The 23,876-nt window shown below is 38.4% G+C and overlaps 1 protein-coding gene across 1 annotated transcript in view; it reads left to right on the top strand.

Annotated features, from left to right (window-relative positions):
- EDC4 (enhancer of mRNA decapping 4) overlaps positions 1 to 23,876 on the top strand; it is a 425,877-nt gene that overhangs the window by 72,535 nt on the left and 329,466 nt on the right. Inside the window, exons 8-9 of the mRNA XM_053715906.1 lie at positions 4,181 to 4,290; positions 4,645 to 4,752. Of these exons, the coding sequence (XP_053571881.1) occupies positions 4,181 to 4,290; positions 4,645 to 4,752 (218 nt within the window). The remainder of the gene's footprint in view (positions 1 to 4,180; positions 4,291 to 4,644; positions 4,753 to 23,876) is intronic.

Here is a 23,876-nt window from a genome sequence, read left to right as displayed (position 1 = left end):
CCGCCCCCCACCTAGCCAATCAGAAAGGTCTATGAGTTTAAGACCAATATATCGAAGCACATATATATAAGAAAGGGATAAGTGACAAGACAGGCAAAGAGCAAAACAAATATGCAGACAGAAAATAAAGACTTATAATGGACATACGGTAACCAAAAAATATAGGGATAATTTGAGTAACGCGAAACCGGAAGTGGCAAGGAGCACTTCCGGTACACACAATAATTGAACAATCACAAAATAAGGTATATAAAGACCCCAACAACACTAAAAAACCAGTCTTGATAAAGGTCAGTGGATGACCGAAACGCGTCGACTGGTGAGTGACATTCTGATAATACTAATTTTAAAAAAACCATCTACACTATTGTTGTTTTTCTTTTTGGCAGAAGGATTTTCATCTGCAACAAGTTGTATCTATTTTTGAAGACACATTAGTTCCCTCAACTTTGGAGAAAACTCCCACACCCACATTTAATATTCGTTTGGATTGTGTGACTAACCAACACAAATTTGAACAGACTTTCTCCTTTTTTACTACTTTTTAACTACTTGCTTTCTGGTTTTGTAATCGTTTTTTCACCGGATACATTTTTATATTTTTTTGCACCTCACTGGATAAATTTTCACCATTTTTGGAAACTGCTGATTCACTTTTTATTGACATTTTAACGAACACAGTTTGGACTTCCTTTTGGGAAACATTTAAAAAAAAAAAAAAAAAAAAAATTTTTTTGTTTACACTGTTCTCTGCTTATCCTTTTTTTGAACAGTTCTTTCACATTGTTTATTTGTCAAGTTTACATTATTATTTTTAAGATTTTGATTTTGACACTTATTTTTCACCAACCTGCTTATCTATCGTATATGCATCTCAATACTAGGAACACACCTTTCAATATCAAGTAAACATCTAACACTAAGTAAACACCTTCATTTACAGACATCAGTTATATATTATACTGCTGTATCACGCTCATAGGCCGACATTTTAGTCTATAAATATTGTATTGTATTTTTGTCATCCTTTGTATTTTTGTCATCCTTTGTAAAATCTTGGATCCTTGATTATTTGTTTTTAATGTAACATTGTTTTAAACCAACATTGTTTTATATTCTTATACTGTTTTAAATTGTTTATTATAATAAAGTGTCTTAAAAATGTCACATTGTTCTACAATTTATACTTGATTAACACTCAAAATACACCACCCAGACCCTGCCAGTGTTGTTTGGCGCTTTGATATTATTTCTTCTGATTCTCCATACATTTCTGACCGCTAGGGGTCAATATATTAGAGCTAAGGGTCTTATATAGCTGGCGCTCAGTGTACATTCCATTCACTCACACGGGTTCCTTTTGTAGGGACTCTTATAGATTCTGTAGAGATGAAGATTTACCTGACGGAGTCCAGGTTATCAAAGATTCTCAATGCTTGCCGTGTCCTTCATTCCATTCCAAGCCCATCGGTAGCTCAGTGCATGGAGGTAATCGGCTTAATGGTAGCGGCAATGGACATAGTGCCATTTGCGCGCCTGCATCTCAGACCGCTGCAACTATGCATGCTCAGTCAATGGAACGGGGATTACTCAGATCTGTCCCCTTTGCTAAATCTGGACCAGGAGACCAGAGATTTGCTTCTCTGGTGGTTGTCACCTTTCGCTGGCCAGATTGGACGATTGTAACAACGGATGCCAGCCTTCTAGGCTGGGGAGCAGTCTGGAATTCCCTGAAGGCTCAGGGATCGTGGACTCAGGAGGAGAAACTCCTCCCAATAAACATTCTAGAATTGAGAGCAATATTCAATGCTCTTCTGGCTTGGCCTCAGTTAGCAAAGCTGAGGTTCATCAGGTTTCAGTCGGACAATATCACGACTGTGGCTTACATCAATCATCAAGGGGGAACCAGGAGTTCCCTAGCGATGTTGGAAGTCTCGAAGATAATTCGCTGGGCAGAGTCTCACTCTTGCCACCTGTCAGCGATTCACATCCCAGGCGTAGAGAACTGGGAGGCGGATTTCCTAAGTCGCCAGACTTTTCATCCGGGAGAGTGGGAACTTCACCCGGAGGTATTTGCTCAACTGATTCGTCGTTGGGGCAAACCGGATCTGGATCTCATGGCATCTCGCCAGAACGCGAAGCTTCCTTGTTACGGATCCAGGTCCAGGGACCCGGGAGCGGTGCTGGTAGATGCATTAGCAGCCCCTTGGGTTTTCAACATAGCTTATGTGTTTCCACCATTTCCGTTGCTAGCCAGGATCAAACAGGAGAGGGCATCGGTAATTCTGATAGCGCCTGCGTGGCCACGCAGGTCCTGGTATGCAGACCTAGTGGACATGTCGTCCTGTACACCATGGTCTCTTCCTCTGAGGCAGGACCTTCTAATTCAGGGTCCTTTCAACCATCCAAACCTAATTTCTCTGAGGCTGACTGCCTGGAAATTGAACGCTTGATTCTATCAAAACGTGGGTTTTCGGATTCGGTTATTGATACATTAATACAGGCTCGGAAACCTGTGACAAGAAAAATTTACCATAAGATATGGCGTAAATATTTATATTGGTGCGAATCCAAGAGTTACTCATGGAGTAAGGTTAGGATTCCTAGGATATTAGCTTTTCTACAAGAGGGTTTAGAAAAGGATTTATCCGCTAGTTCGCTAAAGGGACAGATTTCAGCTCTGTCTATTCTTTTACACAAACGTCTGGCAGAGCATCCAGACGTCCAGGCCTTTTGTCAGGCTTTGGCTAGAATTAAGCCTGTGTTTAAAGCTGTTGCTCCTCCGTGGAGCTTAAACTTGGTTCTTAAAGTTCTTCAGGGTGTTCCGTTTGAACCCCTTCATTCCATTGATATTAAGCTTTTATCTTGGAAAGTTTTGTTTTTGATGGCTATTTCCTTGGCTCGAAGAGTATCTGAGTTATCTGCCTTACATTGTGATTCTCCTTATCTGATCTTTCATTCAGATAAGGTAGTTCTGCGTACTAAACCTGGGTTTTTACCTAAGGTTGTTTCTAACAGGAATATCAATCAAGAGATTGTTGTTCCATCATTATGTCCTAATCCTTCTTCAAAGAAGGAACGTCTTTTGCATAATCTAGACGTGGTCCGTGCTCTGAAGTTCTACTTACAGGCAACTAAAGATTTTAGACAAACTTCTTCTCTGTTTGTCGTTTACTCTGGACAGAGAAGAGGTCAAAAGGCTTCGGCTACCTCTCTCTCTTTTTGGCTTTGTAGCATAATACGTTTAGCCTATGAGACTGCTGGACAGCAGCCTCCTGAAAGAATTACAGCTCATTCCACTAGAGCTGTGGCTTCCACCTGGGCCTTTAAGAATGAGGCCTCTGTTGAACAGATTTGCAAGGCTGCAACTTGGTCTTCACTTCATACTTTTTCCAAATTTTACAAATTTGACACTTTCGCTTCTTCGGAGGCTGGTTTTGGGGGAGAGGTTCTACAGGCAGTGGTTCCTTCTGTTTAATGTTCCTGCCTTGTCCCTCCCATCATCTGTGTACTTTAGCTTTGGTATTGGTATCCCATAAGTAATGGATGACCCGTGGACTGAACACACTTAACAAGAGAAAACATAATTTATGCTTACCTGATAAATTTATTTCTCTTGTAGTGTGTTCAGTCCACGGCCCGCCCTGTCTTTTTCAGGCAGGTTCTAAATTTTAAAATTATAACTCCAGTCACCACTGCACCTTATAGTTTCTCCTTTCTCGTCTTGTTTCGGTCGAATGACTGGATATGACATATGAGGGGAGGAGCTATATAGCAGCTCTGCTTGGGTGATCCTCTTGCAACTTCCTGTTGGGAAGGAGAATATATCCCATAAGTAATGGATGACCCGTGGACTGAACACACTACAAGAGAAATAAATTTATCAGGTAAGCATAAATTATGTTATTTCAGAGTAATTGAGATTTTTTTGTTATTGTTGAGAAATCTACCTGTCAGCTTTGCATTTCAAAACTAAAATCCTCAAATTATACTTATGTCCTTGTATTACAAAATGTTCTCTTTATGCTTATTTCTTCGGAATTCAGTCTTAATCTATTCCAATAAAAGAAAAAGATATGCATGTATATAAAATATTATAAAAGTTAATTGTAAAGGTGCATGATAAAGAAAATCATTTTTGTTTTGTGCAACACTTACATATAGTTTTGGATTTTTTTAGCGTGTCAGTGAGGGAGCTCTTTCTCCTGATGGAACAGTCCTGGCCACTGCTAGCCATGATGGCTACGTAAAGTTTTGGCAGATTTATATTGAAGGACAAGATCAGCCAAGGTAAGAGTGTATTTGTGTTTGGTGTTTGTCTGGTCACTTGTTGGCAACTGGAGGCCTAGAAGGTATGTTCAGACTTAAAGACCACCTCTGAGGTCTACAGAGCAATAAGATTGGGTCCACTATGTTTTAAAGCACTCAAGGCCGTTTTGAAGACTTGTACCAGCATTCATGGAATGTGTGAAACTGCTTGTCTGTCACTGCTCTGTTTTATTGTCTCTGCATGGTTATTTTAGTTATATTAAATTGTGTTATGATAAATCATACTTTGCTGCAGTTCCCAAGCAGAGGAACCTTTAGTCCAAGTCAGTGTGTGTTGTATACATGGGCTTTGTGTATATCTTGTTGTGTTTCCAGTGTTAACAAGGCCGAATGTCCTAGGTGCCTGCACGAGTGGAAACCACACAACGGACGTCCTCTCTCCTGTTTGCTGTTCTGTGACAATCACAAGAAGCAGGACCCAGAGTAAGCTACATATTTATTTTTATTTGTGTGTGGAAGAGGTTAGAAAGCTGCAGTGTGCGCTTAATGCCCTGCTAGGACTCCACAGTCTGCAGTATTTTGTGTAATGACATGTCATTGGGAGTCCATCACGTGTATCAATATTATAGAAATCCAATTCTACTGTTCACTACTCTTACATATTATAAGATCTGCAACTAACTCTACTAATTGGATCAGCAGCGGTTTCCACTCAGGGCCAACAGTGCTCCGAGGTCCCAAGCTGCACTTCTACTGTGTGTTCCACTTGTGGGGGTTAAACAAACCGTAGTGGTGTAGTGTAGGGTCGTTAGTCTTAGAATTAGAGCATGACATTTTTCAACTATTCTAGATTTTTAAACTTACAAACGTGACATTATAGAAATATTGGCGTTAAACATTTCCTAACTAGTATGGAGGTTAAGGAAGTCTTACATTTCCATGTCGAAGTTTTTACAGTGCTCCACTTGAGTAGCTTATCAGTTGTACCTCTTTTTAAAGGGACATAAAACCCAATTATTTTTTTCTTGCATACATTTTACCTATGTTATAAAATGTGCTTCATTATCTTGGTATCCTTTGTTGAAGGAGCAGCAATACACTACTGGAGCCAATGGGTGAGCCAATGACAAGAGGCACATGTGAATCCACCAATCAGCAGTTGGCTCCCAGCAGTGTCCTGGTTCTGAGCCTACCTAGATATACTTTCGAAAAATTATACCAAGAGAGGGAAGCAAATTTGATAATAGAAGTAAATTGGGAAGCTGTTTAAAATTGCATGCCCTATCTGAATCATGAAATAAATATTTTGGCTTTCATGTCCCTATTTAATGCAATATAATCATCTATTATTAAAGTGTGGGCATTCTCGGGACATGGAAATGTTTAAAATCTGAGTAATTTTGTAATAGTTATGTATGCAGTATTTTATATAAACCAGACTGGATTATCTGTTCTGTCTTTTTTTTTTTTTTCTTTTCATAATTTATAAATGACAGACAAATTTGCTGATTTCTCTCTGCAATCTGAAAACCAATCCTTATGTCAGATATGCCTAAAGGTACAACATGATCTACCTATAGATATTCCTTTTTTTGTGTACCTTAATATCCTGTCTGCTCTCTCTAAATATTATCATAGTCTTTAATAAACATGTTTAAAGGGACACTCAAGTCAAAATAAAATAAACTTTTATGATTCAGCAAGAGAATGCAGTTTTAAGACACTTTCCAATTTACTTCTATTATCAATGTTTTTCACAGTCTTTTTATATACACACTCTGGGGAACAAGATCATATTGAGCATGTGCACAAGCTCACAGGGTATACGTATACTAGTCTGTGGCTGATGTCTGTCACATGATACAAGGGGCCGGCAAAATGGGAGAAAAAATAAATTTGTCAGAAAAAAAATCTGTTTATTTGAAATTTAGAGTAGGTGTTAAATCATTGTCTCTTTATTATGCACTTGTTAATGATACAATTCTACTGCATTGACTGGTCCTTTAAGCCAGACAAGCTATTGCTGAAAGAGAATGTAAATTTTGATGCTAAAGTGCCCGTTTTTTAAAAATCTGATTAAAAACAGGGGCACCTTAATTAATAAAAATTTACATTTCACTCGTGTCGTGAAAATACTTACCTTTTAATCTTGACAGCTGCTGCATCGCTTCCCCCGCCAGTCACAAAGCCTCTTCCCGGGTCTAAAATTAGGAATCTGGCTTCCTCCAATCACAGCGTTGAATCGGACACTGATTCCCCCGGGGGGGGGGGGGGGGGAATCCGTGTTTTGAGGATGACCAATCAGCCATTTCTGACGTATGAAGAGGCTTGCGACGACCGGGGGAATCTCTGGAGCGGCTGTCAAGATTAAAAGGTAAGTATTTTTACAACACATTTTTAAAAACCGGGCACTTGATCATCTAAATTTGTATTTACTTGAAGCTGTAAAAAATTGTTTGTTATAGAAATGTCCACATAAACACAGAATCCATTTTTTGGACTTTATAATCCAAATTTTGCAACAATTGGAAAAACACAGCCCACAAGTTCCTTTCTAACACCCACAAGTTTTTTTTTTTTCTTCAATACTAAAGAAAAAGCGATACCATAGCAGACATAAAACAAAAAATGCAGACAGGGTGATCTAGTAAAGAGAAAATACATTTGCTTAAATCTAAACCTAAAAATTTTGAGGCCCGTAGCTCTTCAGTGCACACATCTGGGGAACACTACACTAATCTTACGAGTTGTAATACTAATTATGTTCATTGTGTGCCCTTACAGTTTTATTATATTATTATTATTTCATAATATTTTATTAGTACTGTTTTTTTATAAACAGTACCTCCTCTACCTTGGCAGACCCAATGCAGAAAGAACATGTTTTACACCAGTTATGAGGGGAAGTGAGAAATCGCACCAGAAAGAGAGAAATACTGGTAGAAATGTTGTTTCCATTGCTATTTTTTTTATTATTATTATTAAAGATGCAATTTTATTAAAGCTTGGTGTAGACATAACAGAAAAACAAATGACAATTTTGACATTAAACAGTGATAGAGTATTAAGAGAGTGTCCATCTACCATGCTTGCGTAAGAGGAGGATGTCCATTATCCTGGTAGGGTACATATCAACAAATACCATATGGTTCTAAAAATAAAAAATCCAAGCCAGTGTGGCTAAATAAAAATGTGTTAAGTGAAATTTAGGGCATTTAAATTATTCAAAGAAAATAGTACAGACTCAACATTCCATATTTATAAGTTATGTAACAAAGCATGCAAAAAAGCAATCAATTTAGCCAAAAAATGAATTGCAAAGGATTCTAAGTCTAACCCTAAAAGGTTCTTTAAGTACATAAATAGCAAAAAATCTAAGAGACAATATAGGTACATTAAAATGCGTGGAGGGTAGCATGATTAACAGTGACAGGGAGAAGGCTGAGGTACTAAACCAGTTTTTTTTCTTCAGTATACACGAGAGAGGAGCCATTGGATGATACTTTGGAACAAAATAGAACATGCCAGCCCATACCATTAACTGGGTTATGTATAGAGGATATCAGGAAAAAAATAGATAATATTAAGGTAAATAAAAATCCAGGCCCAGATGGAATACACCCAAGGGTGTTAAGGGAATTTAGCACTGTTATAGACAAACCTCTACTCCTCAGGCATGGTACCCCAGGATTGGCGTAAAGCTGATGTGGTGCCACTCTTCAAAAAGTGAAGCAGGGATGATCCAGGAAGCTATAGACCAGTTAGTCCGACATCAATAGTGGGGAAGATATTTAAAGTCGTGTAAACAAGATTGAGTTCTAATCAGCATGGTTTTATAAGAAATAGATCATGTCAAACTAATCTAATTAGATTCTATGATGAAGTAAGTAAAAATATAGATAAAGGGGAATCAGTTGATGTGATATACTTAGATTTTGCAAAGTCGTTTGATACAGTGCCACATGAGAGATTTATGCACAAAATTAAGGGACTGGGAATAGCTGAAAATATTTAACTCATGAATAAAAAATAACTGGATAAAATATAGGGAGCAACGAGTAGTAGTAAATGGATCATACTCGGATTGGACAAAGGTAATCAGTGGAGTCCTCCAGGGATCAGTACTGGGCCCTGTTCTTTTTAATATTTTTATAAATGACTTGGAGCAAGGATTAAATAGCGACATCTCTATTTTTGCAGATGATACCAAGCTAAGGCCTAGATTTGGAGTTCGGCGGTAAAAGGGCTGTTAACGCTCCGCGGGTTTTTTTCTGGCCGCACCATAAATTTAACTCTGGTATCGAGAGTTCAAACAAATGCTGCGTTAGGCTCCAAAAAAGGAGCGTAGAGCATATTTACCGCAAATGCAACTCTCGATACCAGAGTTGCTTACGGACGCGGCCGGCATCAAAAACGTGCTCGTGCACGATTCTCCCATAGGAAACAATGGGGCTGTTTGAGCTGAAAAAAAACCTAACACCTGCAAAAAAGCAGCGTTCAGCTCTTAACGCAGCCCCATTGTTTCCTATGGGGAAACACTTCCTACGTCTGCACCTAACACTCTAACATGTACCCCGAGTCTAAACACCCCTAACCTTACACTTATTAACCCCTAATCTGCCGCCCCCGCTATCGCTGACCCCTGCATTACACTTTTAACCCCTAATCTGCCGCTCCGTAAACCGCCGCCACCTACGTTATCCCTATGTACCCCTAATCTGCTGCCCTAACATCGCCGACCCCTATGTTATATTTATTAACCCCTAATCTGCCCCCCACAACGTCGCCGACACCTGCCTACACTTATTAACCCCTAATCTGCCGAGCGGACCTGAGCGCTACTATAATAAAGTTATTAACCCCTAATCCGCCTCACTAACCCTATCATAAATAGTATTAACCCCTAATCTGCCCTCCCTAACATCGCCGACACCTACCTTCAATTATTAACCCCTAATCTGCCGACCGGAGCTCACCGCTATTCTAATAAATGTATTAACCCCTAAAGCTAAGTCTAACCCTAACACTAACACCCCCCTAAGTTAAATATAATTTTTATCTAACGAAATAAATTAACTCTTATTAAATAAATAATTCCTATTTAAAGCTAAATACTTACCTGTAAAATAAATCCTAATATAGCTACAATATAAATTATAATTATATTATAGCTATTTTAGGATTAATATTTATTTTACAGGCAACTTTGTAATTATTTTAACCAGGTACAATAGCTATTAAATAGTTAAGAACTATTTAATAGTTACCTAGTTAAAATAATAACAAATTTACCTGTAAAATAAATCCTAACCTAAGATATAATTAAACCTAACACTACCCTATCAATAAAATAATTAAATAAACTACCTACAATTACCTACAATTAACCTACCACTACACTATCAATAAATTAATTAAACACAATTGCTACAAATAAATACAATTAAATAAACTATCTAAAGTACAAAAAATAAAAAAGAACTAAGTTACAGAAAATAATAAAATATTTACAAACATAAGAAAAATATTACAACAATTTTAAACTAATTACACCTACTCTAAGCCCCCTAATAAAATAACAAAGCCCCCCAAAATAAAAAATTCCCTACCCTATTCTAAAATACAAATATTACAAGCTCTTTTACCTTACCAGCCCTGAACAGGGCCCTTTGCGGGGCATGCCCCAAGAATTTCAGCTCTTTTGCCTGTAAAAAAAAACATACAATACCCCCCCCCCCAACATTACAACCCACCACCCACATACCCCTAATCTAACCCAAACCCCCCTTAAATAAACCTAACACTACCCCCCTGATGATCTTCCTACCTTGTCTTCACCATGCCAGGTTCACCGATCCGTCCTGGCTCCAAGATCTTCATCCAACCCAAGCGGGGGCTAGACATCCACTGAAGAAGTCCAGAAGAGGGTCCAAAGTCTTCCTCCTATCCGGCAAGAAGAGGACATCCGGACCGGCAAACATCTTCTCCAAGCGGCATCTTCTATCTTCTTCCATCCGATGACGACCGGCTCCATCTTGAAGACCTCCAGCGCGGATCCATCCTCTTCTTCCGACGACTAGACGACGAATGACGGTTCCTTTAAGGGACGTCATCCAAGATGGCGTCCCTCGAATTCCGATTGGCTGATAGGATTCTATCAGCCAATCGGAATTAAGGTAGGAATTTTCTGATTGGCTGATGGAATCAGCCAATCAGAATATAGTTCAATCCGATTGGCTGATCCAATCAGCCAATCAGATTGAGCTCGCATTCTATTGGCTGATCGGAACAGCCAATAGAATGCGAGCTCAATCTGATTGGATCAGCCAATAGGATTGAACTATATTCTGATTGGCTGATTCCATCAGCCAATCAGAAAATTCCTACCTTAATTCCGATTGGCTGATAGAATCCTATCAGCCAATCGGAATTCGAGGGACGCCATCTTGGATGACGTCCCTTAAAGGAACCGTCATTCGTCGTCTAGTCGTCGGAAGAAGAGGATGGATCCGCGCTGGAGGTCTTCAAGATGGAGCCGGTCGTCATCGGATGGAAGAAGATAGAAGATGCCGCTTGGAGAAGATGTTTGCCGGTCCGGATGTCCTCTTCTTGCCGGATAGGAGGAAGACTTTGGACCCTCTTCTGGACTTCTTCAGTGGATGTCTAGCCCCCGCTTGGGTTGGATGAAGATCTTGGAGCCAGGACGGATCGGTGAACCTGGCATGGTGAAGACAAGGTAGGAAGATCATCAGGGGGGTAGTGTTAGGTTTATTTAAGGGGGGTTTGGGTTAGATTAGGGGTATGTGGGTGGTGGGTTGTAATGTTGGGGGGGGGGGGTATTGTATGTTTTTTTTTACAGGCAAAAGAGCTGAAATTCTTGGGGCATGCCCCGCAAAGGGCCCTGTTCAGGGCTGGTAAGGTAAAAGAGCTTGTAATATTTGTATTTTAGAATAGGGTAGGGAATTTTTTATTTTGGGGGGCTTTGTTATTTTATTAGGGGGCTTAGAGTAGGTGTAATTAGTTTAAAATTGTTGTAATATTTTTCTTATGTTTGTAAATATTTTATTATTTTCTGTAACTTAGTTCTTTTTTATTTTTTGTACTTTAGATAGTTTATTTAATTGTATTTATTTGTAGCAATTGTGTTTAATTAATTTATTGATAGTGTAGTGGTAGGTTAATTGTAGGTAATTGTAGGTAGTTTATTTAATTATTTTATTGATAGGGTAGTGTTAGGTTTAATTATATCTTAGGTTAGGATTTATTTTACAGGTAAATTTGTTATTATTTTAACTAGGTAACTATTAAATAGTTCTTAACTATTTAATAGCTATTGTACCTGGTTAAAATAATTACAAAGTTGCCTGTAAAATAAATATTAATCCTAAAATAGCTATAATATAATTATAATTTATATTGTAGCTATATTAGGATGTATTTTACAGGTAAGTATTTAGCTTTAAATAGGAATTATTTATTTAATAAGAGTTAATTTATTTCGTTAGATAAAAATTATATTTAACTTAGGGGGGTGTTAGTGTTAGGGTTAGACTTAGCTTTAGGGGTTAATACATTTATTAGAATAGCGGTGAGCTCCGGTCGGCAGATTAGGGGTTAATAATTGAAGGTAGGTGTCGGCGATGTTAGGGAGGGCAGATTAGGGGTTAATACTATTTCTTTCATGTAATTAGCAAGAGTCCATGAGCTAGTGACATATGGGATATACATTCCTACCAGGAGGGGCAAAGTTTCCCAAACCTTAAAATGCCTATAAATACACCCCTCACCACACCCACAATTCAGTTTTACAAACTTTGCCTCCGATGGAGGTGGTGAAGTAAGTTTGTGCTAGATTCTACGTTGATATGCGCTCCGCAGCAAGTTGGAGCCCGGTTTTCCTCTCAGCGTGCAGTGAATGTCAGAGGGATGTGAGGAGAGTATTGCCTATTTGAATGCAGTGATCTCCTTCTACGGGGTCTATTTCATAGGTTCTCTGTTATCGGTCGTAGAGATTCATCTCTTACCTCCCTTTTCAGATCGACGATATACTCTTATATATACCATTACCTCTGCTGATTCTCGTTTCAGTACTGGTTTGGCTTTCTACAAACGTGTAGATGAGTGTCCTGGGGTAAGTAAATCTTATTTTCTGTGACACTCTAAGCTATGGTTGGGCACTTTATTTATAAAGTTCTAAATATATGTATTCAAACATTTATTTGCCTTGACTCAGAATGTTCAACATTCCTTATTTTTCAGACAGCCAGTTTCATATTTGGGATAAATGCATTTGTTTCAATCATTTTTTCTTACCTTAAAAAAAAAAAAAATTTGACTTTTTGCCTGTGGGCTGTTAGGCTCGCGGGGGCAGAAAATGCTTCATTTTATTGCGTCATTCTTGGCGCAGACTTTTTTGGCGCAAATTTTTTTTTCTGTTTCCGGCGTCATACGTGTCGCCGGAAGTTGCGTCATTTTTTGACGTTTTTTGCGTCAAAAATGTCGGCGTTCCGGATGTGGCGTCATTTTTGGCGCCAAAAGCATTTAGGCGTCTTTTTTGGCGCTAAAAAATATGGGCGTCATTTTTGTCTCCACATTATTTAAGTCTTATTTTTTATTGCTTCTGGTTGCTAGAAGCTTGTTCACTGGCATTTTTTTCCCATTCCTGAAACTGTCATTTAAGGAATTTGATCAATTTTGCTTTATATGTTGTTTTTTTCTTTTACATATTGCAAGATGTTCCACGTTGCAACTGAGTCAGAAGTTACTTCAGGAAAATCACTGCACAGTGCTGGAGCTACCAAGCTAAGTGTATCTGCTATAAACTTTTGGTATCTGTTTCTCCAGCTGTTATTTGTATTGCATGTCATGTCAAACTTATTAATGCAGATAAAATTTCCTTTAGTACTGTTACATTACCTGTTGCTGTTCCGTCAACATCTAATTTTCAGAGTGTTCCTGATAACATAAGAGATTTTTATTTTTTAAATCCATTAAGAAGGCTATGTCTGTTATTTCTCCTTCTAGTATACATAAAAGTCTTTTAAAACTTCTCTTTTTTCAGATGAATTTTTAAATGAACATCATCATTCTGATACTTATAATGGTTCTTCTGGTTCAGAGGTTTCTGTCTCAGAGGTTGATGCTGATAAATCTTTGTATTTGTTCAAGATGGAATTTATTCGTTCTTTACTTAAGAAGTGTTATTTGCATTAGAAATAGAGGATTCTGGTCCTCTTGATACTAAATGTAAACGTTTAAATAAGGTTTTTAAATCTCCTGTAGTTATTCCAGAAGTGTTTTATCTCCCTGATGCTATTTCTGAAGTAATTTCCAGGGAATGGAATAATTTGGGTAATTTATTTACTCCTTCTAGACGTTTAAGCAAATTATATCCTGTGCCATCTGACAGATTAGAGTTTTTTGGGACAAAAATCCCTAAGGTTATGGGGCTGTCTCTACTCCTGCTAATGTACTACTATTCAGGTAATCTTCTTAGACCTGCTATATTTTTAGCGGATGTTGCTGCAGCTTCAACTTTTTGGTTAGAAGCTTTAGCGCAACAAGTAACAGATCATAATTTTATAGCATTATTATTATTCTATAACATGCTAATAATTTTATTGGTGATACCATCTTTTGATATCATTAGAGTTGATGTCAGGTATATGTCTCTAGCTATTTTAGCTAAAAAAGCTTTATGGATTAAACTTGGAATGCTGACATGTCTTCTAAGTCAACTTTGCTTTCCCTTTCTTTCCAGGGTAAATAATCATTTTCGTTCCTTTCCTCACAACAAGGAACAAAAGCCTGATCCTTCATCCTCAGGAGCGGTATCAGTTTGGAAACTATTTCCAGTTTGGAATATATCCAAGCCTTATAGAAACCTATAGCCAGCTCCTAAGTTCCTATGAAGGTGCGGCCCTTATTCCAGCTCAGCTTGTATGGGGCAGATTACGTTTTCTTCAAAGAAATTTGGATCAATTCCGTTCTTAATCTCTGGTTTCAGAAACATTGTTTCAGAAAGGTACAGAATTGGCTTCAGTTAAGGCCTCCTGCTAAGAGATTCTTTTCTTTCCCGTGTCCCAGTTAACACAGCAAAGGCTCAGCATTTCTGAAATGTGTTTCAGATGTAGAGTTGGCTGGAGTATTTATGCCAGTTCCAGTTCTGGAACAGGGGCTGGGGTTTTATTTTATCTCTTCATTGTACCAAAGAAGGTCAATTCCTTCAGACCAGTTCCGGATCTATCATTATTGAATCGTTATGTTAGGATACCAACATTCAAGATGGTTACTGTAGGACTATACTGCCTTTTGTTTAGCAAGGGCATTATATGTCTACAATAGATTTACAGGATGTGTATCTGCATATTCCGATTCATCCAGATCACTTTTAGTGTCTGAGATTCTCTTTTTAGACAAGCATTACCAGTTTTGTGGCTCTACCGTTTGGCCTAGCCTCAGTTCCAAGAATTTTTTTCAATGGTTCTCGGTGCCCTTCTTTCTGTAATCAGAGAATAGGGTTTTGGTATTTCCTTATTTGGACGATATCTTGGTACTTGCTCAGTCTTCTCATTTTCGAAGAATCTCATACGAATCGACTTGTGTTGTTTCTTCAAGTTCATGGTTGGAGGATCAATTTACCAATCAGTTCATTGATTCCTCAGACAAGGGTAACCTTTTTAGGTTTCTAGATAAATTTAGTGTCTATGACTCTGTCCTTGTCAGACAAGAGAAGTTTAACATTGATATCAGCTTGTCAAAACCTTCAGTCACATTCATTCCCTTTGGTAGCCTTATGCATGGAAATGTTGGGTCTTAGGACTGCCGCATCAGATGCGATCTCCTTTGCTCGTTTTCACATGCGACCTCTTCAGCTCTGTATGCTGAACCAATGGTGCAGGGATTCCTCAAAGATATCTCAATTAATATCTTTAAACCGATTTTACGACACTCTCTGACATGGTGGACAGATCACCATCGTTTAGTTCAGGGGGCTTCTTTGTTCTTCCGACCTGGACTATAATCTCAACACATGCAAGTCTTACAGGTTGGGGAGCTGTGTGGGGGTATCTGACGGCACAAGGGGTTTGGGAATCTCAGGAGGTGAGATTTCCGATCAATATTTTAGAACTCCGTGCAATTTTCAGAGCTCTTCAGTCTTGGCCTCTTCTGAAGAGAGAGTTGTTCATTTGTTTTCAGATAGACAATGTCACAACTGTGGCATACATCAATCATCAAGGAGGGACTCACAGTCCTCTGGCTATGAAAGAAGTATCTCGAATTTTGGTTTGGGCGGAATCCAGCTCCTGTCTAATCTCTGCGGTTCATATCCCAGGTATGGACATTTGGAAAGCGGATTATCTCAGTCACCAAACGTTGCATCCGGGCGAATGGTCTCTTCACCCAGAGGTATTTCTTCAGATTGTTCAAATGTGGGAACTTCCAGAAATAGATCTGATGGCTTCTCATCTAAACAAGAAACTTCCCAGGTATCTGTCCAGATCCCGGGATCCTCAGGCGGAGGCAGTGGATGCATTATCACTTCCTTGGAAGTATCATCCTGCCTATATCTTTCCGCCTCTAGTTCTTCTTCCAAGAGTAATCTCCAAGATTCTGAAGGAATGCTCGTTTGTTCTGCTGGTAGCTCCGGCATGGCCTCACAGGTTTTGGTATGCGGATCTTGTCCGGATGGCCTCTTGCCAACCGTGGACTCTTCCGTTAAGACCAGACCTTTTGTCTCAAGGTCCTTTTTTCCATCAGGATCTGAAATCCTTAAATTTAAAGGTATGGAGATTGAACGCTTGATTCTTGGTCAAAGAGGTTTCTCTGACCCTGTGATTAATACTATGTTACAGGCTCGTAAATCTGTATCCAGAGAGATATATTATAGAGTCTGGAAGACTTATATTTCTTGGTGTCTTTCTCATCATTTTTCTTGGCATTCTTTTAGAATACCGAGAATATTACAGTTTCTTCAGGATGGTTTAGATAAGGGTTTGTCCGCAAGTTCCTTGAAAGGTCAAATCTCTGCTCTTTCTGTTCTTTTTCACAGAAAGATTGCTATTCTTCCTGATATTCATTGTTTTGTACAAGCTTTGGTTCGTATAAAGCCTGTCATTAAGTCAATTTCTCCTCCTTGGAGTTTGAATTTGGTTCTGGGGGCTCTTCAAGCTCCTCCATTTGAACCTATGCATTCATTGGATATTAAATTACTTTCTTGGAAAGTTTTGTTCCTTTTGGCCATCTCTTCTGCCAGAAGAGTTTCTGAATTGTCTGCTCTTTCTTGTGAGTCTCCTTTTCTGATTTTTCATCAGGATAAGGCGGTGTTGCGAACTTCTTTTGAATTTTTACCTAAGTTGTGAATTCCAACAACATTAGTAGAGACATTGTGGTTCCTTCATTATGTCCTAATCCTAAGAATTCTAAGGAGAAATCGTTGCATTCTTTGGATGTTATTAGAGCTTTGAAATATTATGTTGAAGCTACTAAGTCTTTCCGAAAGACTTCTAGTTTATTTGTTATCTTTTCCGGTTTTAGAAAGGCCAGAAAACTTCTGCCATTTCTTTGGCATCTTGGTTGAAATCTTTAATTCATCTTGCCTATGTTGAGTCGGGTAAGACTCCGCCTCATAGGATTACAGCTCATTCTACTAGGTCAGTTTCTACTTCCTGGGCGTTTAGGAATGAAGCTTCGGTTGTTCAGATTTGCAAAGCGGCAACTTGGTCCTCTTTGCATATTTTTACCAAATTCTACCATTTTGTTGTATTTTCTTCTTCTGAAGCAGTTTTTGGTAGAAAAGTACTTCAGGCAGCGGTTTCAGTTTGAATCTTCTGCTTATGTTTTTCATTAAACTTTATTTTGGGTGTGGATTATTTTCAGCAGGAATTGGCTGTCTTTATTTTATCCCTCCCTCTCTAGTGACTCTTGTGTGGAAAGATCCACATCTTGGGTAGTCATTATCCCATATGTCACTAGCTCATGGACTCTTGCTAATTACATGAAAGAAAACATAATTTATGTAAGAACTTACCTGATAAATTCATTTCTTTCATATTAGCAAGAGTCCATGAGGCCCGCCCTTTTTTTTGTGGTGGTTATGATTTTTTTGTATAAAGCACAATTATTCCAATTCCTTATTTTATATGCTTTCGCACTTTTTTCTTATCACCCCACTTCTTGGCTATTCGTTAAACTGAATTGTGGGTGTGGTGAGGGGTGTATTTATAGGCATTTTAAGGTTTGGGAAACTTTGCCCCTCCTGGTAGGAATGTATATCCCATATGTCACTAGCTCATGGACTCTTGCTAATATGAAAGAAATGAATTTATCAGGTAAGTTCTTACATAAATTATGTTTTATGATAGGGTTAGTGAGGCGGATTAGGGGTTAATAACTTTATTATAGTAGCGCTCAGGTCCGCTCGGCAGATTAGGGGTTAATAAGTGTAGGTAGGTGTCGGCGACGTTGAGGGGGGCAGATTAGGGGTTAATAAATATAACATAGGGGTCGGCGATGTTAGGGGTAGCAGATTAGGGGTACATAGGGATAACGTAGGTGGCGGCGATTTGCGGTCGGAAGATTAGGGGTTAATTATTTTAAGTAGCTTGCGGCGACGTTGTGGGGGGCAAGTTAGGGGTTAATAGATATAATACAGGGGTCGGCGGTGTTAGGGGCAGCAGATTAGGGGTACATAAGTATAACGTAGGTGGCGGTCGGCAGATTAGGGGTTAAAAATTTTAATCGAGTGGCGGCGATGTGGGGGGACCTCGGTTTAGGGGTACATAGGTAGTTTATGGGTGTTAGTGTACTTTAGGGTACAGTAGTTAAGAGCTTTATAAACCGGCGTTAGCCAGAAAGCTCTTAACTCCTGCTATTTTCAGGCGGCTGGAATCTTGTCGTTAGAGCTCTAACGCTCACTGCAGAAACGACTCTAAATACCGGCGTTAGGAAGATCCCATTGAAAAGATAGGCTACGCAAATGGCGTAGGGGGATCTGCGGTATGGAAAAGTCGCGGCTGTAAAGTGAGCGTTAGACCCTTTAATCACTGACTCCAAATACCAGCGGGCGGCCAAAACCAGCGTTAGGAGCCTCTAACGCTGGTTTTGACGGCTACCGCCGAACTCTAAATCTAGGCCTAAGTAAGGTCATTAGGTCAGAGCAGGATGAACTTTCATTACAAAGGGATCTGCAAAAATTAGAAGTATGGGGAGGTAAATGGAAAATGAGATTTAATAAATAAAATAAGTAAAAATAAGCAGGCAACGTATTTAAATGGGACAAGACTTAGCCAAACAGAGGAGGAAAGGGATTTGTAATAGATAACAAGCTAAAGATGGGTGCACAATGCAGGGCAGCGGCTTCAAAGGCTAATAAGATACTAGCATGTATTTAGAGGCATTGATTCAAGGGAGGAAAGCATAATTCTGTCACTATATAAAGACCTGGTAAGACCTCACCTTGAGTACGGAGTGCAGTTCTGGGGACCGATTACAAAAAAAGGTATTGCAGAACTAGCAAAAGTTCAGAGAAGGGCCACAAAGCTAATAAGGGGAATGGAGAATTTAAGCTACTTTATATACTGTAAATATATTCACGGCCCATATACAGAGATGGCAGAAGCTCTGTTTATTCCAAGAAAATTGTTTGTGACAAGAGGTCACAATTTAAGGTTGTAGGAAAATAGATTTAGGGCAAGATTTATCAACTCTGAGGCGTACAGGGGCGCGTATACGTGCCCCTGTACGCCTCAGCTCGCCTATGGCGGGGCGAAATTACCCGCAGGTAATTAACATTGTACACAAGCGCAATTTTGCACTCGCGTGCAATCCCGCCCCCTGCCTGCGCACGGGCAGGAGCTGTCAATCTCCTTAGTCGGACTCGACCGAGGAGATTGAATTTCGCCACAATAGAGGTGGCGTAGATGTTAGGGAAGCGGCAGTCTGGTGACCGCTGCTTGATAAATCCCGGCGAGCAAGTTCTTGAGAGAACTTGCTGCCATAGGGGCTTAATAAATCAAGCCCTTAATCTCCTGCAACGGAAACGTCTTTTCACTGTAAGAGCAATAAAATTGTGGAACTCATTACCAAATTTAGATACATTTAAAAAAATCTGTCTATAAACAAAATTCATAGATATGATTGCTAGTATTAAATGGGTCACCTTTTAGTGGGATTATTTAAAGGGACATAATACTCATATGCTAAATCACTTGAAACGGACGCAGTATAACTGTAAAAAGCTGACAGGAAAATATCACCTGAGTATCTCTATGTAAAAAAGGAAGATATTTTTACCTCACAATCTCCTCAGCTCAGCAGAGTAAGTTCTGTGTAAAAAGTTATACTCAGCTGCAGGTAAAAAAAATAAAAAAATGAAGAAATGAACTGCAGCCAATCAGCATCAGCAGTGCTGAGGTCATGAACTCTTACTGTGATCTCATGAGATTTGACTTTCATGAGATTTCATAGTAAGCTTCCTTTACCTGATTGGTGAAATAATATGAGAGTGCACGAAGCTCATCCTTTCAGTTGTCCCGGGACAGACTTACTAATATGCTGCTTACAAATCCTTTACAATGGGAGGTGGCTACTGAGGAAGTTTTGAGGTAAAATATCTTTATTTTTCACATAGAGATGTTCAGATGATATTTTCTAATCGGCTTTTTACAGCTATAAAAACACTAGCGAAGCCTAAGCTTCAAGATAGAGTGAGTGCGCTTATGGGCTAAAAGTATACACACCATATTAAAAAAAAATGATCAAATTTAATAAACGTGGATAAGCATAATATACACAATACATAAAACTTTACTTAGGGACGTCTCCCTGTAAATCCAGGATTATATTAAAAACTGAGATATAAAAATTATTAACACTTGCTAGATAAAATGCAGACTAAATCCTAAATAGACTATACAAACATTGTTTCAGATAGCGGTATATAGAAGCATATTATTATAAAATGCTATCTCTCTATGCAAATATAAAACTGTATGGCATAACACTATTATATAGTCGTATGTGGCATATATAAAAGAACAAATAGAATAGAATAACTAGAAAGCGACAAGTTCATAAGTATAACTTCAGTGCAGGTAGCCGTATGCAATCAGCGTAGGCGTTTCAACAATTGCAAAGAATGACAGCTTGGATTTGCTTGCTGTTAACTTGCTCCACAAAAAGTGCAAGGTTACTATACCGTAAGTCCAGAGGGTGTTACCGGAAAGTTAGATCTTTCGGTCAGAGCTTGGACCGCAACTGTAGTCACCGCCGTTCCTGGGGATAGAAGTGTACAGACCTCTGCACATGTGAGTCGGCGTCTGACCTCACAGATTCCGCATCTGCTCTTCTCAATCCGATGTTCCGACAGCGTAAAGGAAAACTATCTTGAGACCTTTGAAAAAATAGTATTGAGTGATATAAAGAAATGTGAGTTACCTCATATTAGGAAACAAAACATCAATAAGAAAGAAAGAGAGATACTGACTAAAATGCAGAAAGACTTAAAAGTGACCATCAAGCCGGCGGATAAGGGTGGGGGGGTTGTAATAATGGATACAGACAAGTATATGGTTGAGGCATACAGGCTTTTAAACGATAGGAAAACATATGAAGTACTACCTATGAATCCTACAGACAAATATATTAAAATATTAAATAAAATCCTCACTGAAGGAAAATCTGAAGGACTTCTTAATGAAAGTGAATTTAACTATTTAACACCTAACCATTCTAAAATCCCTATCTTTTATTTCCTGCCAAAAGTGCACAAATGTCTTATAAATCCACCAGGGAGGCCCATTATATCCGGGATAAATTCGATCTCTGACAATCTATCTCAATATATAGACAGGTTTTTACAACCTTATGTAACTAGATTGAATTCACATTTGAAAGATTCAACTCCATTACTAAATATTTTAAATTCTATAAAATGGGAGGAAGGAATGATAATCGCCACGTGCGATGTATCATCACTGTACACTGTTATTGATCACCAACAGGGAATAGCAGCAGTCAAAAAATTTCTATATAATGATACAAATATGGAAGCCAAACAAAGTGAATTCATAATAAAAAGTATCCAATACATATTAGAGCACAATTTTTTTTCTTTTGATAACAAATTTTACAGACAGGTAGAGGGCACAGCCATGGGCACGAGGTTCGCACTGAGTTATGCAAATTTGTTTATGGGGTTCTGGGAAGAAGAGTTCTTCAATAATGACCCTCTCGGTGCGAGCCTCGTGCTCTACAAGCGCTATATAGATGATTTGGTATTAATTTGGAAAGGCCCTGAGAGTGAACTGAATAAACTTTTTGAGAGGATGAATTCCAATAATTATGGTCTCAAATTTGTATGTAATCAAAGTCAAACTAAGGTCAACTTCCTTGATTTGGAGATTATGGCTATTGAGGACAAATTAGAAACTAAGACCCATTTTAAACCAGTCGATTGTAATAATTTAATTCATGCAGAGAGCTGCCATTTGAAAACCTGGAAGGATAACATCCCTTATGGGCAGACATTACGCATTAAAAGAAATTGCTCAAGGATAGATGACTTTGAGAATCAAGTTATTGTAATAGCAGAAAAATTTGAGGACAGGGGATATGAGAAATCAAAAATTGATAACGCAATTATTAAAGCACGTTCAACTAATAGAAACAAACTTCTAGAATATAAGACCAAAAAAGAGAAGACAGTGATCTAATTAATGTTCCCTTTATTACGGATTATAATGCAGACCATAATATAATCAAAAAAATAATAAGGAAACACTGGCCCCTTCTAAAGGAAGACAATATAATTGGGAATAAATTGGCAGATAAACCGACTTTTATTTTTAGAAGAGCGAACAATTTTAGAATGTTGCTAGCTCCCAGTGAACTCAAAAGGACTAATAATAATTTAACACAAAAAGACTTGGAGGGCAAAATACCAGTAGGTTTCTTTCCCTGCTATACATGTAAGGCCTGCAAACACAGCTCTAAACTGAAGGCCCTAAAATTAAACTGTTTAGAAACTAATTTTCAAATTAAGGAGTTAATCAGGTGCACCCACAAAAATATTATTTATGCACTAAAATGTTCATGTAATCTTTTTTACTTTGGTGAAACAACCAGATCCCTCAAAGATAGGATTAGGGAACACCTATTATGTATAGAAAAGGGTAGGGATGACACTTCACTTTATAAACACTTCAAAGAAAAACACTACGGTGACACTAAAGCACTTAATTATTGGGGGATCAAAAAAGTCAAGGATCACTGGAGAGGAGGCAACAAGGAGAAAACACTTTTAATTCAAGTAGCTAAATTGATTTACAAATATGACACTTTATTTCCAAAAGGTCTCAACTCAGAGCTGGACCTTTCTCCATTTTTATTTGAATAGAATTTTTCAAGCAGCACTTTATATTCACATGCACATGCACTTTATATAATTCTGGTTTTTCACTCAATTAATTCCATCATTAGTTTAGCAGTTGGTTCGATAGGTTCACTGTTAAACTTATATAATTATGATTGTAGACCTATTGCTATTTATTTATTCACTTGCTTTTTATAGTTGGACGCAATATCAGTGTTTATTCCTTATGAATATGTGCAAATACCTTTTTTAATAACATATTTTCTTATTCTGGGCAGTTACCTAATAGTTTTAATCCAATTTTAATAGCACTAAAATTTAGCTATTTATGTGTCTAAAACTATATCTATAGGTAGAAACACCAATATGTATAGTATGGCTTTAAGGTTATGACACAACTACTATATATGATATATGCTCCAATGTGTATTTTGTGCACATGTACTCCATCAACTTTTTCTATATACTGGTATTAGAAAGACACCAAGCAAGAAAGATTATAAAGATAAAAGAAAGTATATACCATCTTAACCCCTTGGAGGGTGTTACCTTAGCAATTAAGAAAGAAAGATTTCAAAGACAAAAGAAAGTATATACCACCTTAACTACCTGGAGGGTGTTACCTTAGCAATTAAACTCACTAACCAATAATAAGTGAATGGATCATTTAAAAGACTTTGAGTTACCTGTCACATGCATCTTGATAAAGCCCAAGGGAGGGCGAAACGCGTCGCTTGCACTTGTGACATTGTGACTTTGAAAGAAGGACATTTTATTGCAGTCTTTACTGCAACTTTAACCCGGGTTAATATCATCTCTACATATCCAAAGGTGAGGAAGAACTTGTGCCCCACCTTTCTACTGGAGAAACAAGTACACCTACAGCAGGCAAGTCTGCCTAAACAGCGGGCTGACATACGGATACAGTAATCAGCTGTTTTCCTTTACGCTGTCGGAACATCTGATTTAGAAGAGCAGATGGGGAATCTGTGACGTCAGACGCCGACTCACATGTGCAGAGGTCTGTACACTTCTATCCCCAGGAACGGCGGTGACTACAGTTGCGGTCCAAGCTCTGACCGAAAGATCTAACTTTCCGGTAACACCCTCTGGACTTACGGTATAGTAACCTTGCACTTTTTGTGGAGCAAGTTAACAGCAAGCAAATCCAAGCTGTCATTCTTTGCAATTGTTGAAACGCCTACGCTGATTGCATACGGCTACCTGCACTGAA

Source organism: Bombina bombina, chromosome 1, assembly GCF_027579735.1.
Source record: "Bombina bombina isolate aBomBom1 chromosome 1, aBomBom1.pri, whole genome shotgun sequence".
NCBI classification, from domain to species: domain Eukaryota; kingdom Metazoa; phylum Chordata; class Amphibia; order Anura; family Bombinatoridae; genus Bombina; species Bombina bombina.
The sequence above is the reverse complement of the archived record's forward strand: the minus strand, read 5'-3'. Positions and strand labels throughout refer to the sequence as shown.